Raw genomic sequence first — 27,803 nt, forward strand, 5'->3', positions numbered from 1 at the left:
GCTTGCAACGTAGATAGAGACTTGTAGAGTAGGCTTGTAGCCAAAGACGCTTGCAAGTCACCGAGTTTGAACCACACAGAAGGGCCCTGTCTTTTCTTGTCAACACACCCACCTGTGCAAATTGGGAAGCTTTGGAGTCTAACCAACGTGGGTGAAGTGAGGTTTATGCCCTTCTGAAGCAGGGCATAACTTTGCAGTTATGCATGGGAGGAGGAGAGCTAGCAGGTGAAGTTTCAAATCATGTTGCGTCTCTGTGCCATTTCTGCCCCAAGGCACCAGAGACCTGCGAAGTTAAAAATAAAAATTAGCCACCCAATTGTAATGCTGTAGTCGCTATCTTTTCCTATACCTTTGCTCCTTTGTCTTCCGCAGCAGCCTGACATACAAAATGCGGCAGGTAAAGCTTTTCCTGTCCCTTTATCTCTTCAGCAGGAAATAGCTTCAGCGGCTCCCATTTTGTATGTCAAAAAGAAAGAAAAGGTAAAGAAACAGGCGGGAGGCCATTTTTCCTCTTGCGCCTCACTTGAAAGCCCCTTGCTAGGGGTTGCCATAAGTCAGTGGCGACATGACGGCACGTACGCACACAATGCAGAACGTACCAGTCTCCTGTGATAACCACCCGCCACCATAACAGCACCTAAAACCAGTCTGGCGTAGTGGGTAGGAGCGGCAGCACTCTGATGGAGAGATCCAGGTTTGAATCCGCACTCCTCCACTTGCAGCCAGCTGGGTGGCCTTGGGTCAGTCACAGCTCTCTCAAACCCACCCAACCTCACAGGGCGATTGACGTGAGGATAATAATAACACACTTTGTAAACCGCTCTGAATGGGTGTTTATAGAAATGGGTGGTATAGAAATGCAATGTTGTTGTTGTTGTTATCAAAAGGATCACTTTTGAACCGCCCCTTCAGCCTTTATCGTTATGTCCTCTGTTTTGTTGCCTGCGTTCTATTATACCGTTTATTTTTTGTTTCAATGTTCAATAAAGCCTTTCTAAGAAATACAAATAGGCGTGAGGCGACCGCTTGAGCTCCGCGCCCCCTGCCGGCAGCGGGTGGCATCTCTGCCCGTGCCCCCTGCCCGGCTCTCGCGCGCCCCCTGCCGCCGCGCCCGCGCCCCCTGCCCGCCTCCCACGCGCAGAGGCGCAGAACTGGGGAGAATGCGGCCATTCACGCCGCCCGCGGAGCGCACAATCGGCCCCTTGTTCTCCGGGGCCGGCCGCTCCTGGCCCCGCCGGACAAGCCCTCCGTTGTCCGCGCTCGGGATGCGGAGCAGAAGGGCCGGGGGGCAAAGGGGGCCGCCCCACCCCGGAGCCCTGCGCCTGGGCTGGGCTCCGGGGCGGGCGCTTGCCCGGCAGTCGCCCTCCACTTTGCTGGCTCCACGTTCTCCGCTCCAGCTCCCCTCCCTCCCCGCCACGGGCGTGGAAATCCGGCTGGGACAGATTCCGCCCCCCCCTCGCCTCTTCTCGACCCCCCCCCCCTCTACAGGCAGCCCGGCATGGGGGAGCAGGACGAGGCGGCCGGGGGGCTGCCGGGCTTCGCCCTCGACAAGGACTTCCTGCGCTCCCCCAAGGGGGTGCTGATGGAGGCCGAGCTGGTAACGGACCCTTCCGGGCCCCCTTCTCCGCCTCCCCTCCCTCTCCCCTCTTTCCTCCATTCATTCTCCCAGGCACCTTCTCTTCTGCCCCATCCCTGCTTGATCCCCCCCCCCCTTTCACTGCTAAGTTTTCCTCCAGTCCGTTCCCCCCCCCCCCAGCACGCCCACATTTTCCCTCCCTCCAGTCCCTTCTTCCACCTTCCTGGTGTTTGGATCCTTCTGCTAGGGTTGCCAGCTCCAGGTTGGGACATTCCTGGAGTTTTTGAGGGTGGAGCCTGGAGATGGTGGGATTTGGGGAGGGATGGGACCTCCGCCAGGTGTAATGCCAAAGAATCCTCCCTCCAAGGAAGCCGTTTCTCCCAGTAGAACTGATCTCTGTGGCCTGGAGAACAGTTGCAATTCTGGGAGATCTCCAGCCACCACCTGGAGGTTGGCAACCCTATGAATCTGGGCTGGTGTCTTCCAAGGGCTGCCCCAAATCTAGCATCCAGTGTTTGGGCTGCAGAGAGGGTGCCATGGCATGGCTGATGGGCGGGAAGAATTGTCAAATATTCGGAAGCAAATCAGGGAGGGAGAAGGAGCTGTGTTCCCAAGAACGCTTCGCACAGGGAGGTTCGACGGTCTTGTCGGGCAGAGACGTGGGATTTCTTGCTGGCAGCACCGAAGTGTCGGTCTGAATTCATTCCTCTAGATGGAAGGTGCAATTTCTGTGCAGGTGGAATCAGAGACCGCAATGGGTGCCCTTGGAAATGGAATCCAAGAACTGGCTGGGAAGGAATCCAAGAATTGCGTCCATACATCCAGATGGGCAGAAAGGGTTTCTACATCAGCAACTCCAAACCATCAGTTTGGGAAAGGGCTGCCACGGGTTTGGAGCGCCCTGTCCTACAAGGCACAGCTGAAGCAGTTGCGGCCTTTCGGTTTAGGAAAAAGGCAACCCGGGGGTAACATTAGAAAAGAGCAAGACTCCAGCAGCACCTATAAGACTAACAAAATTTGTGGTAGGCTGTGAACTTTCGTGAGTCACAGCTCACTTCTTCAAATGCCTTCTTCAGGGGTAACAGGACAGAGTTTACAGTGGTACACACGGTATAGAGAAAGAGTAATGTTTCTTCCTCTCCCTGAATATGGAATTATGAAACTGGTGAGCAGTAGATTCAAGACACACAAATGGGAATCCTGCTTCACACGAGAAACTGATTTGTGGAACTCACTGCCACCAGATGTGGGCCAAGCGCTGGCTTAGATGGATTTAAAAGCAGACTGGATACGTTTATTGCAGAAGGGTTTATTGAGGCAGAATACCTCCGATTACTAGATACTGATGTGTGTGTGTATGTGTGTGATCCTGCATGGCTGCACTTAGATGTGTGTGACTGTGGTTGGAGGGTAGCGCACCTTCTCTGCATGCACAAAGCCAGAGGTTTAAGTCCTTGTGATTTCCATCTAGGGGAATTCAGGACACCGGTACTGGACCGCACCTTTTTCTTCTGATTCCCTGGATAGTCACTCTTTCATTTGGAGGATATGGAGTTAGATGGACCCATGGCCTGGTTTACTAGACAGCAGCTTTGTATGTTACCCCCGCCCTGCTCACCCCTTCTTCGTTGCCTCCCCCCATGCCCCAGGGCCTTTGCTTTCTGGTGTTCCTGCTTTTGACCGCCTCCATTTCGGCATACATGGGTGCTGCTCTGCTGGAAGTGTTGGTGACCCTGGCCTTTCTGGGGCTGCGAGCAACGCACTACTACGAGCGTCTGACCCGCGTCAACTGGCCCTGCCTGGTGGGTAACACTTCCCTTCCTTTTCACAGCCTGCTTCCCAATTGTCGATTGTGCCGGCCTTTGTGCTCCCTGTAAAAGATCTGGAGTTGACTGAACAGCACTGAACTGCATTGATGTGCGTTCTGCTGAAACAAATCTGCTTCTGGTACTGAAGCCCAGCTGCTGTCTGTACCCATTTTGGCTAGTCTGTTGAATGTCCGGGGAACTGGGTTTTGTAATTTCGCTACCAAGTCGGGAATTTTGAAATTCTGAAGCGTTGAGATATTTGGACAATGGGCTACATTCCGGTACAGTCCTCCTTCCCCCTTGCAATAGACATCAGTGTCCCATTATCTCACCTAATGCAGGACTTCCTTCGCTGTATCAGCGCCGCAATTGTTTTCGTCGTCGTGGCCTTTGCTGTCATCGCTGCCAGCCACGAGGGGTCTGCCGTGTCTGCCTTTGTGAGTGACCACCTTCCCTCCCTGTATAACTTCCCTTCCTGGCCCCACCCACCCCTGAGGAACTGCTCCCCTTCTCTGGAATCAGAGGGTCTGAAAGGGAAGCTGGAAACAATAGCAAGCTTTAGCAGTTGGAAGAAGGCTTGCCCGTTTGATCATAAATGGCTTGGGTGGATTTGGGCTTTGTAGTTATGGCACTCTTGGGTTGCATCCTGCCACATCACTCAGTAGATTGTGCCACCTGGGCAGGTGCCATGCTAGGGCTGTCAGCTTCAAGTTGGAAAATTCCTGGAGATCTGGGTGGTGAAACCTGGAGAAAGTGGGGTTTGGGGAGGGAAAGGACCTTGGCGTGGCATAATTCAATAGAGTCTACCCCACAAAGTAGCCATTTTCTCCAGGTGAACTGATCCCTGTGGCCTGGAGACCAGTTGTAGTTCCGGGAGATCCCCAGCCACTACCTGGAGAGGCTGGCAACCCTACGCCACGCTGAGTTGGGAGGCATGGAAGAATGCAACCCAATGCATTTTAATTCTGTTGTCATCACACCGAACTTGGGGAAAACACACATCTTTTGAAAGAAATACGCATTCTCTCCTGGCTCCCAGTTTCTTAGCTGGACTCAAGGCGAAGGAAAGATTTGGCCCAGCCTGGGATACCCTGCCAAATGCAGGACATTCGAGAAGAACAGACTCCCCCCCCCACACACACACCATGTGCTTTGCTTTGTGCCTTTCACAATCTGTATCTTTCACCCAGGTCTTCAGCCTTATCCTCGTAGCTGTTTTCTGTTTCGATGCCTATAAAACCTACAGGGCAGAAATGGGATCGGAGCAAGGTGAGTCCAGCCAGGGCAGGGGTAATATCCTGGCATCTCCCAAAAGTAGCTAGCAAAAATTAGCTGGCCCCAAATCCAGACAGTGCCTACTTCCTTTTAGGGACTGCCCCAAACCTTATGCCTGGGAGGGCAGTTTTAACCTACCTCTTTGGGCAGGAGCAGAAGTGATAAAATTCTAGTTATTTTTTTTTCTCTTACAGACACAGATCGTGGATGAGAAAATCTCCACTCCTTTGCCAAGGAAAGCTACATAGCCAAAGCTGCAGCCCTGCCCTGCACAGCAGCTCCCGATCCATGGCCTCTCACAGCGTCTTGGTTTCCCCTTTCCTGCCTCTGCCAGTTTCCCTCCACCTGGATTCAAACCTCTGCAATATTTGACTTGGGACCCAATGGACTTTCAGCCCCCCCTCTGCAACAGCTAATCTTAGTTCCAAGTTGCATTCCTCCAGAAAGGACCTTCTCTACGCTCCTTTTCTATTTTTTCTGGGAAGTTTGGGAAGGCATTTTAACCCTGATTTTGACTCAGAGGGGAGAGTTATTTAACTTGCTAGGGCGTCCAAATTAAAGGTGCTTTGAATGTGGTACTGTGGCCTCTGTATATTTGCATGCGAGCAGTTAGATGCACACCTGTGCAGGTATGCCTGTATGCTGGGATGTGCACGCATATTTATTTTTACTACCCTTCCCAAGGAAGATTAAGGTGGAGAGCCAACTGCACCTCTTTAGCCTTTCACAGAAAAATTGTTTGTGGGTTGCCAGCCTCCAGGTCGTAGCTGGAGATCTCCAGGCAACAGAGACAAGTTCCCCTGGAGAAAATGGCTGCTCTGAAGGGTGGGTTCCATGGCATTATACCCCATTGAGGTCCCTTCCAAAGCCCAACCTCTTCAAGCTCCATCCTCAAAATCTCCAAGAATTTTCTAACCTGAACCTGGCAACCCTAATTGTTATCTGGCAGCATGCATTGTTGGTTTCACTTTCGCAACTCTGCAAAATCAGATTGGCTGAGCTGGGGTTAGTGGTTACCCAAGGTTACCCAGTGACTAATTTCAACTCAAACCCATCTGTAGTCTAAAACCTGATCCACAAGCCAGGGCACCACACTGTTTGTCTATTTCTGAGCAATCAGTGTGCATATTGTGTTGTGCTTTTCCTTGTCAGAATGAGGGAGGCCATAGCAGCACATGTGCAGCTGTGTTTGTGCGCACTTGTGCAAGTGCATTGAACGAGGGTGCAGGCATGCATTTCCATGCAAGTGTCTGCCCATTTATTGTGTCAGGATGCCAGCGTGCCTGACTGGCTCGTGAGGGTATGGTTACGCAGGGGCAGGCGTGAGAATGCTTAGGTGGGAGCATGGCTGCCCACAGGTGAACATCCCATTAGTTTGCAAAGGCCTGTGAGGGGGAAAGCATTGAAAGTGCTGTTGCTGCAGGCACGGGAGGCACATAAGAGGTGAGGGCATGCATGTATACATTTGAGCATGGAGGTGAGTGCCTGTGCTGCGCAAGATTGCACACTTTCTCAAGGCTAGCAATGCATGCATACTCCCCCCCCAGCATGGATGGCGTGGTGGTGCAAGAGTCCCAGAAGGCTTTGAGGGGGGTGGGTGGGAGGCGGTCCGACAGAAAGGTGTGTGCATAGAAAGATGGGAGGGAGGGCCAGATGGCTGGGCTTGCTCCGAGGAGAGGAGGAAGGCGGTGGCTGTGGGGTGATGCTCCTCCCAGTGACACAAGCAGATGGGAGGAGCTGTGGTGGCACAACCAGGCTTCGCTGCAGCAGCTACCCCCCTCCAGCCTCCCCCCCCCCAGCTTGATAGAGAGCCAAGCCAGCAGCAGGTAAGGAATGTTGGAGGGGGAGGAGGCACCCCCAATCCCCCACACCCCTTGAGCCAACTCTGGCCCCGGAACGCCCTCTTTGCATTCACATACAGACTCCCTGGGTTTTGGGAGGGAGGGGGAAGATGCTTCATCTATAGTCGCTCCCATGCCCTTATCAGAATCTCAAAGATCTGTACCCGAAAGCTTGGCCCTTACCCCCCACTGTCAGGCAAACCTCAATCTCTTGCTCCATAGCATCACATCGTGCGTGCCTCCTCCGAGCATCCTTCCGCATCTCTGGGTGCCCCTTGCTCCTGTCTGATTTGTTCTGCACAAGCCCCCACCTTGCATTCCCACAGAATTCCCACCGCCCTTCCTTTTGCCCCCAGACCCTGGAATGTACCCCAAGAGCACTGCGGTCCACTCCCGCCCCTCGGACCCCATGGAGAGCTGCTCTTCCCCCAGCTGCATCTGCCCCAATCGTTTCACAGGGAGGGGGGATTATTACTACATGCCTCCAAGTGGCTCAGTATCTCCCCCCACATCTGCCTGACCTGAAAACCTCACCCTGAATCTGTACCGATTGCCTTTCTCATTGCCCCCCCCCAAAGACTCCCCCACTGCTTGCATTTATGTCCCTACACTCTTCGTGGCCTTCTATTTGCTCTCCTTGCCCCCCCCCCCCCCAGTCAATCGACCCCTTCCATACTAATGGCTCCATTGGGCAGCTGAACGAAGCAGGGGGTGGGGGAGAGGAGCACTGGAGCCAGACAGCTTATATCGTGAGTATCTACTCCATATGCAGGGTGTGTGCCAGAACTGCACCCTCCCCAGGTTAGAGGAAAGAAGAGTGCCCCGTCTGCCTCTCACAGTTTTATTTTATCAAATTTATACCCCAGCTTTCCCACAAATGGGATCTATGTTGGACCCATGGGAGGGGGACCTGAGAACAAAAGTGAAAGCCCCCCCCCCAACACAAACACGGTGCAAGAGAGTGTGATGGCAAAGGAAGGGGGGGCTATTTGGGGACTGAGCTGAAGTGAAGAAGGCAGGTTGGGAATGGAGGGTGTGCTAGAAGCTTTACTGTTTATATGGGATTCCTTGACTTTTGTGGTGGTTCATGGAATGTTCACAATCACTCAAACTATGGAGGAAAGGAGGGATGTTGTCGGACTGCTGAAAATCAGGTTGCCTTAGTGGAAGCACAAAGTGGGTTTGGGCAGTGTGGGGGAAAATAATTTGAATAAAGTGGGGTGGAAAGGGCTGGCTGCTGTAAAAGGACAGAGTGGGGCAGGGTCAAGGAAAAAGGAGGAAGATGGGGCAATTTTTCTCCCACTGGGCCGTAGAGACAGATGAGCTTGTGCAAGGTGGAGAAGGAAAAGCTGGAGAGAGGCCAAGGAGGGCAGCAGGCCACAAATTATTCCTAATAATGATGGTGTTTGGCATGCGTAAATGCTGCAGTGTGCTCCAAGAGGGGCAAAGGGGGAAGGCTGTAATTGTACAACAATCCTGCAAGGTGGGTCTGTATTACTGTTGCTGGGGAGGTGGTGGTGGTGGAGAGTGCCCTCGGCATCATAGCTGACTTATGGCGACCCCTTGCTGGGGTTTTCATGGCAAGAGACTAACAGAAGCAGTTTGCCATTGCTGGCCTCTGCAGCCCTGGTCTTCATTGGAGGTCTCTCATCCAATTATAAACCAAGGCTGACCCTGCTTAGCTTCTGAGATCTGACAAGATCAGGCTCACCTGGGCTATCCAGGCTGTTGCTGGGGGGGGGGGGAGGCTAAAAGCATAAGCCCCCCTAGCAGAGATGAGACTTGAACCAATTTTCCTGTTTCAGCTTGCCAGCCCCCAGGAGTTCTAGCTGTCAATCTACTGATTAGTGGTGGGTTTATGCTACTTAGGCTTCGGCAGCGAGGCTTCGGCAGCGAGATGCCACACAAGATGGCTGCCTTCATGCTCCAAAGAGTCACCATTAACCTTTTCACACCTCCTCTTCCACAGACTTTACCATGAGCTGAACAATCTCAGGAGCATCCACTGCATCCCCTGGGCATGTCAGAAGCCAGGCTTCCAGCAGGCTCCGCCCGATGCCCTCTGTCCCATCCCTGCAAGCACTGCGGGGCAGAGTTCCCTCGCTCCTGGGACCTCCGCTACCACATGCGCTCGCACCCCGAGGGGCGTGGCTTTGGCTGCAAGCTCTGCGGCAAAGCCTTCTTCCGCTCTTCAGCCTTGCTGCGGCACGAAATCACACACAGCGGAGAGAAGCCCTTCAAATGTGGCGAGTGCGGCAAGGGCTTTGCCCAGGCAGTGCAGCTGGAGAACCACACCCGCTCCCACACGGGTGAGCGCCCCTTTGCCTGCGGCCAGTGCGGGAAGGCCTTCATGTCTTCATCCCACCTTGCCCAGCATCGGCGCATCCACTGGGCCGAACGGAAGCACCGCTGCTCTCTGTGCGGCAAGACTTTCCTGCGGCCCTGGGACGTCGCACAGCACCAGCGCTTCCATACCGGTGAGCGCAACTTCTGTTGCGGGGACTGTGGGAAGAACTTCTTCCGCTCCTCGGACCTCTTGAGGCATCAGCGCATCCACACGGGCGAGCGGCCCTTCCGCTGCCACTGCTGCGGCAAGAACTTCTCACGCTCCTCTGTGCTGGCCAAGCACATGCTCACCCACACGGGCGAGAGGCCTTACAAGTGTGAGACGTGCCAGAAGGCCTACATCACTGCCTCTCAGCTCACGGAGCACCGGCGCGTGCACACGGGGGAGAAGCCGTACCTCTGTGCGGACTGTGGCAAGACATTCACCTATTCCTTCCTCCTCCGTCGTCATGTCAAAACCCACACTGGGGAACGCCCGTACGTCTGCCCTGAGTGCCCCAAGGCCTTCAAGACCTCAGGGCATCTACAGAAGCATCGGCAAATCCATGCCCGGAAGGAAGCAGGGGCTGGGGAGGGCTGGCAGAGGCGCAATGGGGAGGCGGGTTGCGGAGAAGAGTGGTGAGAAGGTTATCTGTGTGTGGCGGACAGAGGCATAGAGGCTGCCTCTTTGGGGAGTGCACAAAATAAATAATAATAACAACTGTGCATATATACTGGTATGGTAGACAGATTAGTGTCCCACTCAGAGTGGTGAACAAAGAGTTATTATCTCATAATGCAATTGGGAAGCTGGGGCTAAAAGGAGTGGCTGACCCAGGGCCACCTGCTGAGCAGGTGGCAGTAGTGGGATTTGAACCAGCAGAGTGCTGACTTGCAGCCCAGCCACTTAAACACTGTCACAGAAGTGCTAGAAGGCCTCCCCCTGTAGGGCTGTGTAGGAACTGCGTTTCTGTGTTTTAGTCTCCTTGCAGGGTTTTGAGTGGAATTGCCAGGGGCATTTCTTGGCTCAGAGGAGGAATTCTTCCCCCTGCAGATATAGAAGGAAACTGGCAGTGTGGGAGCCGTTGGGTGGGCTCTGAGATGGAGCATGGCACCCTCTACTGGGCACTTAAGGAGTGAGCGGCCTGAGGCTGACAAGGGTGAGATATACTTGTTCTCCATTTCACAGCCTTTTAAAAAAAATTATAGGAACTGATTGCAGTTTTTCACATCAGCCACCAGGTTGCACTGCAGGACAGAAAATAAACCCTGCCCAGGCTGCTGTGATAAACCCACCAGGTTGATTTTTCAGTCTGGCCACTGGAGGGTGCAGTGATCTCTCTCTGAGTCAAAATTGTTCACCTCTGGTTTACAAGAGATTAAGTTGCAAGCAAAAAACTGCCTTTCTGTCGCTGCCCACTGAGACTGAGCAGGATTAGAGTCCAGTGGCACCTTAGAGGTTGGCAAGTTTTTCAGAGTGTAAGCTTTTGAGAGTCATAGCTCCCTTCTTCATCTGACTCTAGTCCTGCTGTTCTACTGCAGACCAACACAGCTATTCACCTAAACTGTCCTCTCTACACAAGACATCTGATAGGTGAAGAACACATGTTGGGAAATGTAATGGTAGCCTGGAAAGGTAGTTTAAAACGATAGAGCTGGGGGTAGGACAAAAGCTTTGCTACACACTGGAGCTGTGTGAAGGGGCTGTGAAATGCCAGAAGGGAAACTTCAGCCCATTATAACCTATCCAGGTCCAAGGCCAGCTCTGGAAGGCAGCTCCAGCCCATTTCCATGCCTCGCTGCCCTTTGGCTGTGATCCCACAGTTTTAGTCTGGAGAGGTAAAATTGACAGAGCCTCTGGGGAAGCAAAGATGAAATTAACAAACCCTCTTGAGGAGTGATCTCCACTGGCTCTATCTTTTTAAATTACGCTTCCCGGCTAACATTGCGTCTCCCTACACTTGATGAACACACACTGAGGTGTCTTGTGTAGAGAGATTGTAGTGCCCCTCTTTTCCTGGCAAGACCCCTTCATCCTTACCACCTCCAACAAAGTGAATATCCAGTAGGATGCCCATAGAATGCTGTTAAAGACACAGAGTGACACCTCCCTCCCTCTCACCCCCGTCTGGCACGTGGTGGAGATGGGTGCCACACAGATCAAATCTGCAGTTCATTTTTATTAATTATCCTACATTTGTGCTAAATCCTACTCAGAGAAGGTGGGTGGCGGGAGAAATTGCTTCGGCTCAGTTGCTGACTCAAAGCTTCCTTACTCTTCATCGTGAAGTTTCTGGAAGAGAAAAGAAGAAAGGAAAAAGGTAAAGGAGGGAAGAAAGAGAAAAGGGAGGACAGAGAGAGAAGAAGGCAGAAACTGGGAGGGGGAAGGCCAACGTAAGGCCTTCTGTGCTTAGTGGAGCTGCTTGGAAATGCTTTTTCTGCCATTAAAACGCAGGTACCTTTTTGTGCCCTAGAGTGGCTTTGGGGCTGGAGGAGAGGAAATGGTTGGGCAGATTGCCACTGTATTGGGGGAAAGTTAGCAGGGGAAGAAGGCAGGGGACACCCTTTGCCTGTGACCTGGGCTTCTGGCCCTTTGTGACCTACAACCCGTGGCCTTGAGTGAAGTGGCCCTGTGGATCCAGGACCTGTCCAGGAGTTGGAGTCATGCCTTTCTTGTTTGGTTAGTTAAATTCTATTCTTCTGGAAGGGGGAGGTTGTAAGCTGCTTTGAGTCCCCAGGAGAAGAGAAAAGGGAGAGTCTCTCTACATGAAGCATCTGATACATGAAGAACACGTGTCGGGAGATGCAGCGGTAGCCCAGAAGGGTAGTTTAAAAAGACAGAGCTGGCGGCAGGGCAAAGGTGTTGCTATACACTGGAGCTGTGTGAAGGGACTGCGAAATGCCAGAAAGGAAACTTCAGCCCATTATAATCTCTCCAGGTCCAATCCTGGCTCTGGAAGACAGCTCCAGCCCATTTCCATTCCTCGCTGCCCTCTGATTGCCATCCCACACAGTTTTAGACTGGAGAGGTGAAATTGACAGAGTCTTCAGGGAGGTGAAGGTGAAATTAACAAACCCCCTGAGGAGCGATCTCCACCAGCTCTGTCTTTTTAAACTACGCTTCCTGGCTAACATTGTATCTCCCTACACTTGACGAACAAACGCTGAGGTGTCTCGTGCAGAGAGACTTTGAAATACAAATGTCGAAAGAAAGAAAATTAGTCTGGATAGACACCTATTGGCTGATGCCAGTGACCACCACTGTTCCTCTGCCTCTCCCCGACTCCTGGAACTGTTTCGCAACAGTTTTAAAATGTTTGTGAGCAGCGGAGAGATGCAAGGAGAAAGATGAATACATATGCCTACAAATACATATCTGCAGCCTGAAGGCCAAGCGGAGGGACAAGACAAGACTGAGAACGGCTAAGAAGGAATAATTGTAAAAGGAAAGTGAAGAAATTCCTTCTTCTGGAATGATGGAGATCCCAAATATTAGACTGGGGTCTAATGGGGGAAGGTGTGGCTATGGGGCTGGTTGACAAATGATAAAATTAAGAAGTCAGGGCGAAGCAGAAATAGGGTTTGGTGTGGTCCATAACTTGTATCTCAAATCTTTTTCGTGCCCAGACTTTACTTTTGGCTGTGTAACAAGGGGAAAAATGCCTCTGAGCATAAGCAGAGAGCATTTCTATCTCATATTTTTATACTGCCCTTCCTCCAAGGAGCTTGAGGGAGTACCCACTGTTACCTTCTCCTCGTTTTATCCATGTACCCACCCCTGTGAGGTTGGCTATGCTGGGAGTGACAACTGAAGATTATACAGCAAGCACCAAAACAATGTGGGGGATCCCCTAGTCTGAAGATCTAACCATTACACCACACTGCATTTTTCAAAACTGAACAACTACATCTGGCCCTTGCCCTGCTTAGGAGGCAGAAGCAGGAGGCTTCTATGGGGTCTGGCGATTTAGAGGGTAGCAGCAAACAACTGAAGGAACAACGGGAGAAGAAAGAAGCCACAAGAGGAAAAAAAGAGTTTGCTTTTCAGATGGAAAAAGAAGTGAGAAAAGAGAAAATCAGCAAAGTGGAAAAGGGAACAAGAAACCCCAAGAGGTGAGTTTCCAGGGAATGACGGACAAGCCAGCAGGGGTGGTTCCCTACAGGCTAGCGCTGGTGATGTCACAAATATACCTCTGCCTCCCCTCAAGCCAAGTATATTGGAGAGAGCTTACTGTCCCAGCCTCCCATTTCAGATGGAAAGAGGGGAGAGGGCAGTGAAAAAGCAAAAAAGGGGAGTGGGGCATGTGGTAGTGAGGGCAGAAGTGGAAAGAGAAAAGAAGTCACCAAAAGGGCACGGTTCCTCCCCTCTGTTCTGGGACCTCTCCAAGAGAGGATAATCAAGCTTTCAAATCCCACAAGCGTCCACTAGACCCATTGCCTCTCCCTGATTTCCCCTTCCTCCAGGCCACAACATTCACCTTTCCTCCCACGTCACGACTCTTGGCCTTCAGTTTGTTGACTTGGGACTCGGCTATGTCTGCCCGCTCCTCGGCCTCATCCAGCTCGTGCTGAACCTTCCGGAACTTGGCCAGGTTGGTGTTGGCCTGCTCCTCCTAGGGCGACAGAACGGAAATCAAGGTGGTGGCCTGTATTAGAAGGGGGTGGGTCTTTCGATCGTAGCTGGGGAAGGGGCTTGGGTGTGCCTGTTGCTGTATCAGTGTCAGAGAGACTGAAGTACTGCTTATGGGGAGGGGGGAAGGCAGAGTAAAAACATGCAGAATTAATCCTCCAAACTATCCACAGCTGTAACTTGGGCAAAGGGTAGGTAAGGGCTATGTGAAGGGCCTATGTTCTGCAGCTCAGGTTTAACAAAGCTCATATGAAGCAGCTTAAGTTCTTGCAAAGCTTGACAGAACAATCAGCTGCTGAGGTTTAGCAAAGGTTGACATTGTTAAAGCAGTTGAGGGGCTGTACTAGTGGGCTTGCAAGACCTAGCTCTGAGCTAGTGTTCTTACACTAGTGGAAGAGAGAGACAGAGGTCTCTCTCCTAGTTCCACTTTTAGCGGAGACCTTCAAAGCAGGGGAGGACCTGAAGCCGAATCTTGTTTGCAACTCAGGTTTAACAAAGCTGCTCTTAAATTGCCAAGGCGCTGCGATCTGACCAGGAGGCTGGGCCAGCAAAACAATTGAGGAGAGGAGCTCACCGCTTCTTCTGCCTGCCTCTTGTAAGCTTTGACTTTGAGTTGCAGCTTGTCCACCAAATCTTGGAGTCTCAGCAAGTTTTTCTTGTCTTCCTCCGTCTGCAGAGGAAGGAAAGTTGGATGGAAGTGAGATGGAAGAATAGGGAAAGCCAGTACTTGGCACTGCAGAGCTCAGTGGCCGATCTTCTGTTCGGCATGCAGAAGGTCTCTGCTTCGGTTCCCAACATCTCAGGTCCCAGGGAGCAGGTGGTGAGAAAGAGTCTCCCTTATCTGATCTCCTAAAGAGCTGCCCTCCGTCAGCATAAAGAATACTGACTGAGATGGACCAATGGGTTGACTTGGCATATGGCAGCCGAATATATTCTGTCTCTGTCGTTCTCCACAGCTAAAATCATTTTTGGTTTGGGATGGGGATGTGAGTTCTTCTAAATAACAAGTTCATGGCCTCCTAATCTGACTCCCCCACTTAGCATTCCCATTTCTGAGAATGCCGTTAGGTTTAGGGGTTTGGGGACAATTGAAATGTCTAAAGGATTTGAATCAGGGCTTTTTTTCAGCTGGAATGGGGTGGAAGGGAGTTCTGGAACATCTTGAAAATGGTCACATGGCTGGTGGCCCCGCCCCCTGATCTCCAGACAGAGGGGAGTTTAGAATGCCCTCCACGCCACTCGGTGGCGTGGAGGGCACTCTAAACTCCCCACTGTCTGGAGATCAGGGGGCAGGGCCACCAGCCATGTGACCATTTTCTCCGAGGGCAACCCACTGAGTTCCACCACCTCTTTTCCCAGAAAAAAGCCCTGGGCCACATCAACGCCATTGCCTTGAAACCTGTAGGCCAGACTTCAGGGTCTCAGACTGGGTTAAAGCCTCCTGCACAAAAGTAAAATCTGACAATGGCTGCTTTCACATGTTGGACAATGTACTTTCAATGCGCTTCAGAAATTGTTTGCGACTGGACTTTCCGGTGTGGACACAGAAACAGGGAAATCCAATTGCGAATGGTTGCTAAAGTGCATTGTCCAACATGAGTGAAAGCAGTCATTGTTGGGAATTCAAACTGCTGAACTGAAATGGGCCGTTTCCACACGTCCCAAAAGGGTCGGCCCACTCACCGAATGCTGCCAGCTTTTCCTCTTCACTCCAGACGTCTCCGTTTTCAAAACGGTAGCAGGCTGTTTGGTTTCCATTTTGTCAGTACCTTTTCTCGGAACACACTTTCCCACAGTCCCCAAAAGGCACTGACAAAATGGAAGCCAAACAGCCTACTACCGTTTTGAAAACGGAGACGTCTGGAGTGAAGAGGAAAAGCCGGCAGCATTCGGTGAGTGGGCCCTCCCTTTTAGGACGTGTGGAAACGGTCATGGAGAATTGCCACACAAATTCAGAACTTGTGTGAAATTTCCTCCCAACCTATAGAAGGATCCTCCCTGACTAGCTTCTCCTCTGATGTCCACTTCTCCCACCCTTCTCTCTGCTCCTCTCAGAGGAGGACGTGGCCACTACAGAACCGCCAGGCGTGGACCGGCTCTTTCATCAGGGAAAGTTCCTGGAAGGCTGCTGCCCACAGGACTATCTCTGGTGGCCAGGAACAAGCGGAGTCTGCAGTGCTGGTAGTGCCATGGGGGCTGTGACACCAGTGGTGATGGGGTAGGCTTGGCCAGCACTGCTGGCGCCACCGAGCTCCACTTCCTCCAGGGCTCTTTTAACATCCTGATCTGCCCTCAAATACTGCACTTGCACACAGACGGCGCACGTCAACTCCTTATCCTAAACCACCACAGCTTTGTAGGTCCAGCTAGAAAGGCCATCTCCAAGCCACCACACCTGGTAAGTGAGCTCCTTGATGCGCCGCTCGCACTTGCGCATCCCCTTGATGCTCTCCGCATTGCGCTTCTGCTCCAACTCCAGCTCGTTCTCCAGCTCCCGCACCCGCGCCTCCAGTTTCTGGAGCTGCTTCTTGCCGCCCTTCAGGGCCAGCTGCTCGGCCTCGTCCAGCCGCATCTGCAGGTCCTTGATGGTCTGCTCCATGTTCTTCTTCATGCGCTCCAGGTGTGCGCTGGTGTCCTGCTCCTTCTTCAGCTCCTCCGCCATCATGGCCGCCTGACAATTGTGGCACGGAGGGAAGAAGTTCATTTAAGATGGGGAGAATTTTTTCAAGCAAATTTTTTGAGGACGAGAAACTGCTGGGGAATAGTTTCCCTCAGAGTAATTACTTTTCTTCTTTTTCTTATCTTTTTTTATTAAAAGTTTTATATAATTGAAAACAAACCTCAAAAAACTACAATTACACATATACTAAGAAAACAAACACAAAAACAACTCATCAACGTACAAAACATACATAATAAAGGAAAACAACAACAAAAACAATCTAAACGAAAAGGTTTCCGATTTTCTCCGAAACAAATATTTGTTTGTTTTGGAGAGGTATTTGTGAACTACCTGCATTGTGCAAGGGGTTGGACTAAATGATTCTAGAGGTCCCTTCCAACCCTATGATTCTATGTATCATGTCAAATCTACACTTTCTCTAAGTAATGATTAACAGCTTTCTTTTTTCTAATGTGAAAATCCAGAAATCCAGAAAGCATCAAATTGCTATCTATTTCATATAAATAGTTTGAGTAATTTCAACCCTGTCTCCATCAATCATTTCAAGGAGAATGAGAGGTCAGGAAGATAGTAAATCGACTGGCTGGAGGGCAGCTAGCCTGCTCAGTTCAGGGCCACCCCCCCTTCCACATTCTGTTTTTGCTCGGTTTTATCAGTATTTCAGATGTGTTTTTTTAAAGTATGTTTTTCATCTGTTAGCCACCCTGTTGGCCTGGATGAGGGCAGAAAGGCAGGGTGTAAATTCTGTAAATAAACCAATAAATCTCCTTTTCACTCACATCGGTGATGGCTTTCTTGGCCTTTTCCTCAGCATTCCGGCACTCCTGCACGGCCTCCTCCACCTCAGACTGAAGCTGGGACAGGTCGGTCTCCGTCTTCTTCTTCTGGTTGATGAGGCTGGTGTTCTGTGGAGAGGCAGGAGTCAGAACAAACACGAGCCAGGAGGAAGGAACAAGACAAGATGAGGGATGGGTGGTGTGAAGTCCCTGCCTGGTTCCAATGTTACCTCAGCTATGAACTTACTGCATGGCCTTGGAGATGACGCTATCCTTTTTGCCTCAGGGGCAATACGGGGATTAGAGCTACACTGGACTGCTCTGTTGTCAGGAATATTAGGAGGTGCATCTGAGGGGCTCTGTGATCCGAGAAACCTGGACGCACACCTGGTTAGAATTGGGGTGAGAAGGGCCCTTTTCACCTGGGAATGGAGGAGTTGGACCCTCTCGCTGGCCTCGATCAGTTCCTGCTCGGCCAGCTTCCGGGCACGCTCCGTCTGTTCCACCACGCTGCGCAGCTCTTCGAGCTCAGCCTGCAGCAGGGAGTTCCGCCTCTCCACAATGGCAATGTTCTCCTTCAGGTCCTCATTGGCTCTCAGGACATCGTCCAGTTGGATTTGGTTGTCCTGAACAATTTAAAATGTACAGGCATGGAACGGACATGCCCCAAGCTGCGTGAACCAACCTACAAGGGTTTTTAGGTCTAATTTTCAGAGGCGGGCATAGACTTTGCCACAGTTCCCTCATCTAAATGGTTGTGTGAACCCGCTCCCTTAACCTCCCCACGCCAACACACACACAATGGGTTAGGCAAAGGTCTCAAGCTTCATTACTTTGAGGTGAGCTTGAGCGATCTTGAGGTGTTTCTGGGCCTCGGCCGCCACCCGATTGGCTTGGCTGAGCTGGATCTCCATCTCATTGAGGTCGCCCTCCATCTTCTTCTTGACTCTCAGCGCCTCATTGCGGCTGCGGGTCTCCGCGTCCAGGGAAGCCTGAAGGGAATCCACCACTCGCAAATGGTTTCGCTTGACCTGCTCCATCTCCTCGTCCTTCTCGGCCAGCTTGCGTTCGATGTCGGCCTTGATTTGGTTGAACTCCAGCTGGGCTCGGAGGATCTTGCCTTCCTCATGTTCCAGAGAGGCCTGCAGAGTTAGGATGCCATGGGAAAAGTAGCAAACGGAGGAGTGAATGAAGGGGAAAGAGGAAGGACGGAGATCAAGCTGGTGTTGCTCTCTCTCCCTTTAACAATAGCACAGCAGGTAGGAAAGGAAGAGCGTTTCAAGATCCCAAGAGCTTATCTGTTGCCTGTCTGTCAGGTGGCTTGTTAAAGGCAGAGAACCTCTGCTTGCAAAAGGAAAAAAAACCAACCCCGCTTCCCAAGTTCTTTGTAGAGATCTGTTCAAGTGAGGGTCAGGAGGGGAAAGGAAATATAAAATGGGAAACAGCTTCATGGAATATCCACATGATGTGTTTTCCAGTCAGGGCACTATTTGTTTCTGGAGTGTCAAGAAGGCCTTCCCTCACAGTTCCAGCACAAAATTGCAGTTTCACCATTTTTTTCCGGAATGGTGAGGAAAAGGCCTTTTGGCGCCCCAGGCACAAAATCCAAAATGGTGCCCTAGCAACTGTGTCTATGAATGACGTAACTGGCAGTTTACTGCCCTTTAATGTTGGCCAAATTCTTCTGCTTGTGGCAGCCATTTTATGGCTAAACTAGACAGGATGAGGGCGGGATCTTCATGTATTTGAACATGTTTCCACCATTCAAATCTGAAGCAAGGAAGGAGACCTATTACTTTATCAAAAGTAGAGCACACAGGCAAGGGTGCCCTGCTCCCTTCCCAACTTCACTTCACTGTGCTGTGCTGCATAAATTATTTTCATCCAGCTAGGTTCATTTCTGGTACCAGAACCGGGCTAGGCAGTGGAGCGCAGTGAGAAGATCATCAGCCCAACCTCAAGACATAAATGGAGGTCACGTCCATTCGGTGTCTAGTTTCCCTACTTCGTGGTAGATTTGTCCTTGGAATTTGTCTAGGGTTCGGGGATGGGGGTGACATTGTGATGATTAAACTGGTTAAGCGCGTGGCACAGGAAGAGCCAGGGAAGGAGAGAAGCAGGGAAGAGAGGCAAAGAGAGACAGGCCAAGCGTGGTGTTCACAGGCCGCTGGGTAATCCAGGCATTGGTTACCTCTGCCTCTTCCAGGGCAGCCTGTAGCTCCATCTTCTCAGCCTCCAGCTGCTTCCGCACCTTCTCCAACTCATGCATGCTTTTTCCTCCTTCACCCAACTGTTCGGTGAGGTCCGATATCTCCTCTGCATGGAAGGAAGAAGGAGGATTCTTGGTTCATGCTCAGTTGGGCAGGATAAGTTGCAGGTGGGGCTGGCCCTGGCAAGTGAGGCCGTGCATGGATCCCGGAGGCTTCAGGAAAGGGACGCTGTGTTCCCGCCTCTCCCCTAATCCCGACTAACCTTGCAAGTTCTTGTTCTCCCTTTTCAAGGTCTCCAGATGTTCCAGCGCCTCCTCGTAAGCGTTCTTCAGCTTGAAGAGTTCGGTGCTGAGTGCCCGGGACTCCTTCTGCGAGGCCTCCAGCTCCAGTTGGGATTCCTCAAATTTTTGTTTCCACTCAGCGAGGATCTGAAGGGGTGGAAGGAAAAAGGGACAGAAGAAAAAGAGGTGACGCTCAATCGGATTCACTCCTTTCTCCAAACTCTCTTGCTTGCCTGTTTTTTGGGACTTTGCTCCCCTTTTTCTTCCTCCCACCCCTTTGCCCCGAACCGAGTCCCTCACCTTATCAAAGTTCCTCTGCTTTTTGTCCAGGGCGGCCGCAGCGGCATTTGAACGCTCCACGTCCACCATGAGGTCTTCGATCTCATTCTGCAGACGGTGCTTGGTCTTCTCCAGCGAGGAGCACTTGGCATTCACGGCCTCCACGGCCTCCTCAGCCTCCTGCAGCCGCTGCGCCAGCTTCTTCCTGACATGCAAGGGGAGGGGGCCACAGTGTGTCAATTGCCAGAGAAGCAGACCTGACCCATCCCCAGATCGTGGGGCAGTCACTCTCCTGTCCCTCTTAGGATAAAGGAGAGGAGAGGGCAACAGTGATGACATCATCAGATGGCAATGACATCATCAGACGGCTGTCGCTCCTCCCCATCTGCAGGCCTGGGGGGGGTCACCATATGCTGCCAGCATGGGGCCGTGGTTAGAGGCTGTGGGATTGGTCTTGGTGGCCTGGATGGTGCCTGGGAGCTCTTTGCCACCTACCCCTGCTCTTCCAACCCTTTGGGACATAGAGAAGCCCCCGCCCCACACAACAGACAGGCCACCCCGGCTTGCTTTTCCTACCCACCTACCTTAGTATCTTTTTATTGGGGATCTCTCCTCCAACCAACAAGCTTTTTGCTCGTCTTATACGCTGCCATTTTGAAATATAACCCGAGCCAAAAGCTTCGCCGTTGGAGGAAACACCTGTGAGGCGTGATGTCCGTGGGAGAAGGGGCTTAGGGAGGGGAGAGGACGTTCAACGGGAAGGTGGGAATGCAGGAGCCAGCCAGGCAGGTGGTGTATGTGTGAGAGAGAAAATGACCTTGAGGGGTCAAGACCTAAAACTACAACGGAGCCAAACCTAGAGTTCGATACGGTCAGGGGGCACTCGTGCTGGCCAAAGAAGGGAATCGCAAGATGTCAAGCTTCAAGTGACGCTCAAATACCAGACGGGCCAGAGATAGTTGTGTGACAAACTCTGCCTTTTCAGGTGGGCCTGATTCTTTGGAGAATTCGACTTCCAGCTATCCTTGCCCTGACTTCTCCCGCTTTGCCCCAGTCCTCAAACTGAGGTGAGGCTTCCAATCAGGGGGCAGAAGCAGAGCAGGGCGAATCCATTAGGGCACCAGATAATGTGAAGCATTGGGGTTCAGTAGTCTTCACCTCAAAGCTCCCTCACATACATACTTGGCCTCCTCCAGCTCCTCCGTCCTCTGGATGGCGTCCGTCTCGTACTTGGTCCTCCACTGAGCCACCTCAGAGTTGGCCTTGGAGAGCGATCGTTGAAACTCTGCTTTGGCCTCCGTCTCTTCCTCATACTGCTCCCTCAACAGGTCGCAGTCATGGCGGGCTGACTGGAGCGCGTGCGCCAGAGCGTTCTTGGCCTGTGTGAAAGAGATTTGAATGTAAGCTCCACAACTTCCCTTCAGTGGAATCCTTTGTGATCTCTACCATCACGGTCCCCTCACTCAGACCCACTGATCCCTGGGCCAATTCCACATGGCTTACCTGAAGCTGGGGCGTTGCGGAACATGCCGGAAAATATGTGGAAGATTGCGTTTTCTTGCGTGAGTTTTGTGCGATGCCGCGCAAAACTCGTGCAAGAAAATGCAATCTTCCACGTTTTTTCCGGCATGTTCTGCAACGTCCCAGCTTAAGGTAAGCTGTGTGGAATCGGCCCCGAGTGATTCTGTTACCTTGGCCTCCTCTTCTAACTGCCTCTTTAAATCCTCCATTTGCTGGGAGTACGACTGCTTTCCTCGAGTGAGTTGAGAAATGAGAGCCTCTTTTTCTTCTAGCTGACGGGTCAGTTCTCCTGAGAGCAGGCAGGAGACCGGCATTAGGAAACATTTAATTCCCTAAGTGGAATGTAACAAAATGGCTGAAGTGAACAGGAAGTGGGGGCAAGAGACGTGTGGTACCATTTTCTGTCTGGAGCTTGGCCCGTTGGGTGTTGGTGTCATTGAGGGTCCGTTGGGTCTCCTCGAACTTGGCCCGGTAATCTGCCGATTGGTCCTCCATGGTGCGGCACATCTTCTCCAAATTCATCTGCCAGCAGAGACCAGAAGGAAGGATGGAACTGGGGAAGCCAGAAAGGACCAGGCCCGGCTCTGGATAGTAGCTGGGAGCTTGAGGAAGCAGCTCAGTGCTCAATAAAGAGGCCTAACTAAGCTGGACAAAACCTTCAAACAGGCCCTGGTGGAAGGACGTTGAGTCCCCTAAGTCCATTCAGTTCATAGGGCCAGGCTACAAGTGACAAATGACACAGGTTGGACACTTGTCAGCTTCCCTCAAGTTTTGATGGAAAATGCAGGTGTCCTGGTTTTACAGTTTGGCTCTCTGACTGCTGTCCAATGGACTTTTCAACTGTCGCTTGTCCAACATTCCGCCAAGCTGCCTACATTTCCCGCCAAAACTTGAGGGAAGCTGACAAGTGTCCAACCTGTGTCATTCGTCACTTGTAGCCTGGCCAATAGAATCATAGAATCTTAGGGTAAGAAGGTACCTCTAGGGTCATCTAGTCCAACCCCCTGAATGAAGGACATTCACAAATACCTCCCCCCACACACACACACACAGTGACCCCTGCTGCATGCCCAGAAGATGGCAAAGCACCATCAGGAAACAGATGTGAAATTTGTATTCAGACTCTGTGAATGATATACCATTTGCCATGTGGGTGGGCTTGGTTGGAAAGTGAACCAGGCAAAGACTGCATCCCTCTTATACTGACCCTCAAAAGGACCAATTGATGGCCACCAGTCTTGGGCCAAACCCAGCCCTGCAGAGATTGCCCCAAACCCAGCCCTGTGGAGATGTCTCAAGGGGTGCCTCAGTTTGGCTTGGCCTCTACAAGGTCTTAACCTGACCCCTTCCAATCGGACGCTCACTCAATATGGGAGAGCACCAGTGAAGCTATGCTGGCTGGAGACTTTGCATACTTGCTTCTGCCCCCTTTCCTCCTCCTCCTCCAGTGCTGCACCTTGGCTTTCAGCAGCTGCTCCGTGCTGGAGCCGACGTCGTCCAGCTCCAGTTTGAGCTCGCTCTTCTCCTTCTCCAGCTTCTGCTTCACCCGCTGCAGGTTGTCGATCTGCTCGCCCAGCTCCGCCACAGAGTCGGCGTGCTTCTTGCGCAAGGCTGCTGCGGTGGCCTCGTGGTGGAGCGTGGCTTCCTCCAGGTCACGTCGCATCTTCTGGAACTCGGCCTCCCGCTTCTTGTTCATCTCGATCTGCACCGTCGTGGCACCGCCCGCCTCTTCCAGCCGCTCGCTGATCTCCTCCAGCTCCCGGGAGAGGTCAGAACGCTGCTTCTCCACCTTGGCCCGGGCCGTGCGCTCGGACTCCAGCTCTTCTTCCAGCTCCTCGATTCTCGCCTGCATAGTGCAAGGAGAATGACAGCCAATCTGTTAATTTTTCTAGATGCAGATCGCTTAGACAGTTTAAGAGGACGAGGACTGAGGGACAGATGGCCCTGCCTTTGGGTCTCAGATCTGTGACTGGAAATTCGTAAAGCATTTAACACATGCTTTCCTGCCTGACTAATATGCTCAGATGGCTTGCTGGTAGCTGGTGTATTGATGACTTTGATGCTGGTGACATTATGGAGCAAAATAGTAAAGAGTCTGATGATGCATCTGACAAAGAGAACTGTGATTCTCAAAAGCTTACGCAACAATAAAGTTGGTTAGTCTTAAAGGTGCTGCTGGACTCTTTTTTTATTTTGCTACTACAGACTAACATGGCTAACCCCTCTGGATCTATGATTATGGAGCAAGCACCCTCTTTTGTCTGAGGTAAAGAGGGAAGCTCCAGACTGGAGGAAAATTCCCAGAACTGGGAAATTCTAGAAGTATCCTTCTGCTTTAGACAGAAGATCTAGGAGAAACAAAGAGCTGATCTAGGGAGCGAAGGGGGCAGGGGCGTTCTAGGCTGATCTAGAGTGGAGTGTTCAGAACATTCCAGGACAAACAGCTCCAGGAGCACACGGGGCATGTCACCCTGACCTGCAGCTCCTTCAGTTTCTTCTGCAGCTGCAGTGCCAAGGCCTGCTCGTCTTCGATCTTGCTGTTCTGCTGATTGATGTCAAACTCCTTCCTGCCGAGGGAATTTCAAGAAATGAAAAGCCTCCCCTTTCTCTTTGCCAGGCAGCTTCCCTGTGCCACCATCAAAGGGTGAGAAGCAGAATGCCCGAACCCTCAAGAGCCCCACAGTGACTTTGGATTCAAGAATATATTGCTTTCATGGTTTCCTAAGAAGTTGATGGCTGGCCAGTGCACACCCTTACAAAAGACCAACCTGCTCCCTCCCTGATTCCACAAGCAGCCTGCTAGCCCGTAACCAGGAGAAGGAGAGGGCCAGAAAGCAAGTCCCGCAGAAGGGAAGACACAAGCAGCAAGGAGTCTCCATTGATTTGCAGGGACAAACCTTCACCGGTCTTCACCTCCCTCTTCTCCCTTTGACATCTCCCTTGGTGCACATGTTAAACAGCAATCTCCTTGGGGCAGGGACTTGTTTTTAGCTCTCCGTAAAGCACAGTGCACATTAAGGAACTCTATTTAAATAAACAAACGAGCAAGTGCTGCCTGCCCCCTTCCCTTGCAGACAGCCCCAGCGGCCAGACCTGGGCACTCTCCCCCTTTGTTCTTGCTGCGCTTCTCTACCCCGCCCCCCCACCTTTCCACAAGTGGCTCCAAGAAGAGGAACCTCCTACTTTTTCAGCTTATCTTCCAGCTGTTGCTTGTCGTTCTCGAGATCCATGATGTTCTCCTGCGCCAGTTTGAAGTCTCCTTCGAGCTTCCTCTTGACTCGTTCCAGATCCATGCGGATCTTCCTTTCCTGTTCCAGGGAACCTTCCAACTATACCGGAACATAATAACGGGGTGTTACTCTCAAACGCTTTTCTGAAGCTGCGACCAGCAGAACATGCCTCCCCGAAGTAGGGTACAGAGAGGGTCAACTAGGTATCTGCAGGTCATCTGCCCACTGCAGAAGATGTCCAGTTTAAAAGGGCCTGGGACTGGGAAAGACCCTTCTCTTTGCCCGAGATCATATCTGCAAGGATCCTGGCCTCGCACTCACATCGTCTGTCTGCTGTTCTAGCTTCAGCTTGGCTTTGGTGAGCGTGCTGACTTTGTCCTCTTCAACCTGTAGGTCATCGAGCGCCTGCTGATGAGCTTCCTGTAGGGACTTCTTCTCCTTCGTAAGCTTGGCGATGCTCTCGTCCAAGCCTGCAATTTCCTCCGTGAGATTTTTCACCTGACGGAAGACCACGAGGTGAGGAGTTTGGAGGTAGGAGAACTTGAAATATACGTGCAGGGATGCTAAGTGGAAGATTTCAAAATGTGGCCAAGCCATTGCCCTTTGGCCAACACCCAACTCCACAGAGCAGAGCCATTCCTGGGAGTGCAAATGGATGGGGAAATATCTTACATGCATCCAAGAGCCTAACGCAACCAGCCGGTTAAGCCAACACAACTTTTTTTCTATAAGTAGACCTGAAGAAAACAGCCCTTGACAACTCAATCCAAAATGGCCCAAGGGCAGGGGTCATTTCGTAGAAAAAGAGCTGGAGGGACTCATTAGCATAACTCATTAGCATATGCCACACCCCTTGCCATCACTGGAAGTGTGTCATTAGCATACCTGATTTGCATATGCCACATCCCCTGACATCACCTATCCTGGCTGTTTTGGACCCAATCCTGGCCATTCAGGGCTGAAATTGGGCCCAAAATGACAAAAAGGGGCTGAAAATGGCCGAAAAGGGGCCCGAAATGGTCAGGATCGGGCCGCTGCTGAGTGGGAGAGTGATCCACCACCCGTCAGAGGCCCAATCCAGGCCGTTTCAGCCCCAATCCAGGCTGAAACAGGCCCAAAATGGCCGAGAGTAGGGTGGGCGGGGCCACCTGACATGTGACCTCTTTGGGGAACTGCCGGAACTGCGTTCCTGCACGTTCCCCCTCGAAATGAGCCCTGCCCAAGAGACATTTTACTTAGTGAATAATTCCAAATTTGTGCGTGTTATGTGCCGTCAAGTCACCTCCAACCTATGGCGACCCTATGAATGAAAGACCTCCAAAATGTCCTATTATTAACAGACTGGGTCAAGAGTCTAAACTCCTGGAAGAGTCACTCAAGGCGGAATGGTCAAAGCTGAGACACCAGACTAAGATGCCTCCACCCCCTTCAGGAATCAACGGTCACATCAGCAGAGGAGAACTGAATGTTCCAAAGGTGATGGGAGCAGAGGAATCCTTGAAGATGAGCTACTGGGCAGCAACAGCAGTGGAAGGTGACACGGATGAAGCCTGCTTGAAGAAGGCTCAACTCATCTTCCTGATTCTTGGCTCAGTCCAACATGTCTCTTACATTTCTTGTCTTACCATCTTACCATCACAACCTTCCTTCATGCCTGTTCTATGCATACCTTGTTCTCCGTCGCATGCTTTTCTTTTTCCACTTTGGCCAGAGTCAACTCCAAGTCATCAATGTCCTTCTTGAGCTCCGAGCATTCGTCTTCCAGCTTCCGCTTCTTGGCCGTGAGCTCGGCGTTCATCTCCTCCTCGTCCTCCAGCCGTTCGGTCAGTTCTTTCACTTTGGCCTCCAGCTGGATCTTGTTCTTGATCAGCTGGTCGCAACGTTCCTCGGCATCGTTGAGATTGTCTTGCTCCTGGGGATGAAGGAACAATGACAAGAGAGTCCATATGTTGAAGAAATGGAAAGTGTCAATGCAGACATTGGGCCTATGGGGGGGTCATGATATACTCACCGCCTGCACTTGCAACTGGAGGTCATTCTTCTCCTGGAGCAGAGAGACCATCTTCTCTTCCAATTCCTTCCTCCGGGCCTCTGACTTTTCCAGAGCTTCCTTAAGCCTTGCATATTCCTCCTTCATGGTCTTCAGTAGAGCAAACAGAGTATCAGGCCTCAGTCAGCCACAGCTGCTTTAAAGGAGGCCAGTTCATACAGAATCGAGCCACAAAAGCTTTTCTCTGGACTATCTCACTTGAGGCCACAAATGCAGGGTTGCTTATTTTAACCTACTTGTATGGAGAAAACTAATAGTGCAATCCTAAGAAGAGTTATTCCACTCTAAGCTCAATGGGCTGGAGTAATTCTCAGAATTGCACTGTAAATGTCAAGGGGAAAAGGTTTGGCTTGATGGGCGCTTTTTGTGTGTGCAGGGAGTTAACACATGCTGAATGTATTAACTTGCCCTAAAAAAACTCCATGAACAATTCAGTGATAGCCCAAGTTAGAAAGCAAATGGAACACAAATATTGCCTTATGCTGAACCAGACTGTTATTCTCAGTGGATGAGGATCTTCTACTCTGGCTGGCAGTAGCTCTCCAGAATCTCAGGCAGAGAAGGATCTTTCCCAAAAGCTGCTACCTGATAACTTTAGTGATGACAGAGGATGAATCTGGGACCTTCTGCGCACAAAGCAAATGCTCTCTCTCTGATCTGCAATCCCTTCCCCCTCCTTCCAAATTCCCCTAGCTGCCCACTGGCTGTTTATCTTGCCGCTGAACTTTTAAGTTCATCTTAATTCCTCCAAGATTCTTCGCAGAAAGTTTGGCAGATGGGCTTTGTTCAACCACAAAAGCTTGCTCATCATAATAGCTAGGAGTGAGAAGTAATTTCTCCCCCTGCATGGTTGGATAATGACCCTTTGAGATGCAGCCCTCCCCTGTAGAGGGAGGCTTGGCAATCTGTTGCACTGTGCCTGTTTTCAGTCTATGGCACACAGTAGTCGGGATATTATCGATAAAAACATTTATATGCTGCTTTCCCCATCAGTCATTTTGGCTTACAAATAATTGACCTGCTGGTTAAGATTGATTAAAATTAAAGCGATAGTGTGGTGTAGTGGTTAGAATGTGGGACTAGGATCTGTGATACCCAGGTTTGAATCCCCACTCTGCCATGAAAGACTGCGGGGTGACCTTGGGCCATCACATACTTTCAGCCTAACCTACCTCACAGGTTTGTTATAAGGTTAAAAGGGGGGAGAGAAGAACAAGATAAGCTGCTTGGGGGTTCCCAATGGGGAGAAAAGTAGGGTATAATTGAAGAAAATAAATAAATAAAATGATATTAAAACAAACAAAAAAACCCAAGATGG

General features: G+C 51.3%; 2 protein-coding genes across 3 annotated transcripts in view; one reads left to right on the top strand and one right to left on the bottom strand.

Annotated features, from left to right (window-relative positions):
• The first annotated feature begins 8,488 nt into the window (after positions 1-8,488).
• LOC129339992 (zinc finger protein 239-like) lies at positions 8,489-9,468 on the top strand. The gene has a single exon (XM_054994537.1). It carries the CDS (start codon positions 8,521-8,523, stop codon positions 9,466-9,468), a length of 948 nt encoding a protein of 315 aa, XP_054850512.1. The 5' UTR covers positions 8,489-8,520.
• Positions 9,469-11,031: 1,563 nt separating this feature from the next.
• The window catches only part of LOC129340475 (myosin-6), a 43,126-nt gene continuing 26,354 nt past the window's right edge, over positions 11,032-27,803 (bottom strand). For both annotated transcript variants that reach the window (XM_054995297.1, XM_054995296.1), the window contains exons 21-39: positions 26,447-26,575; positions 26,105-26,347; positions 24,757-24,933; positions 24,389-24,534; positions 23,682-23,772; positions 22,662-23,051; positions 21,601-21,727; positions 21,376-21,494; positions 20,867-21,063; positions 19,706-19,889; positions 19,387-19,552; positions 19,106-19,230; positions 17,748-18,056; positions 17,337-17,540; positions 16,918-17,043; positions 15,851-16,126; positions 14,030-14,125; positions 13,304-13,438; positions 11,032-11,118 (exon numbers count right to left, since the gene is read on the bottom strand). In XM_054995297.1, coding sequence (XP_054851272.1) covers positions 11,098-11,118; positions 13,304-13,438; positions 14,030-14,125; positions 15,851-16,126; positions 16,918-17,043; positions 17,337-17,540; positions 17,748-18,056; positions 19,106-19,230; positions 19,387-19,552; positions 19,706-19,889; positions 20,867-21,063; positions 21,376-21,494; positions 21,601-21,727; positions 22,662-23,051; positions 23,682-23,772; positions 24,389-24,534; positions 24,757-24,933; positions 26,105-26,347; positions 26,447-26,575 — 3,261 coding nt within the window. In that variant the 3' untranslated portion in view covers positions 11,032-11,097. The remainder of the gene's footprint in view (positions 11,119-13,303; positions 13,439-14,029; positions 14,126-15,850; positions 16,127-16,917; positions 17,044-17,336; positions 17,541-17,747; positions 18,057-19,105; positions 19,231-19,386; positions 19,553-19,705; positions 19,890-20,866; positions 21,064-21,375; positions 21,495-21,600; positions 21,728-22,661; positions 23,052-23,681; positions 23,773-24,388; positions 24,535-24,756; positions 24,934-26,104; positions 26,348-26,446; positions 26,576-27,803) is intronic.

The sequence above is a fragment of the Eublepharis macularius genome, chromosome 12 (assembly GCF_028583425.1).
Source record: "Eublepharis macularius isolate TG4126 chromosome 12, MPM_Emac_v1.0, whole genome shotgun sequence".
Classification (NCBI taxonomy): domain Eukaryota; kingdom Metazoa; phylum Chordata; class Lepidosauria; order Squamata; family Eublepharidae; genus Eublepharis; species Eublepharis macularius.

What these genes read in the sequence shown, in the direction of transcription:
- LOC129339992 (XM_054994537.1), top strand. Translation starts at nt 8,521, where the DNA reads ATGTCAGAAGCCAGGCTTCCAGCAGGCTCCGCCCGATGCCCTCTGTCC.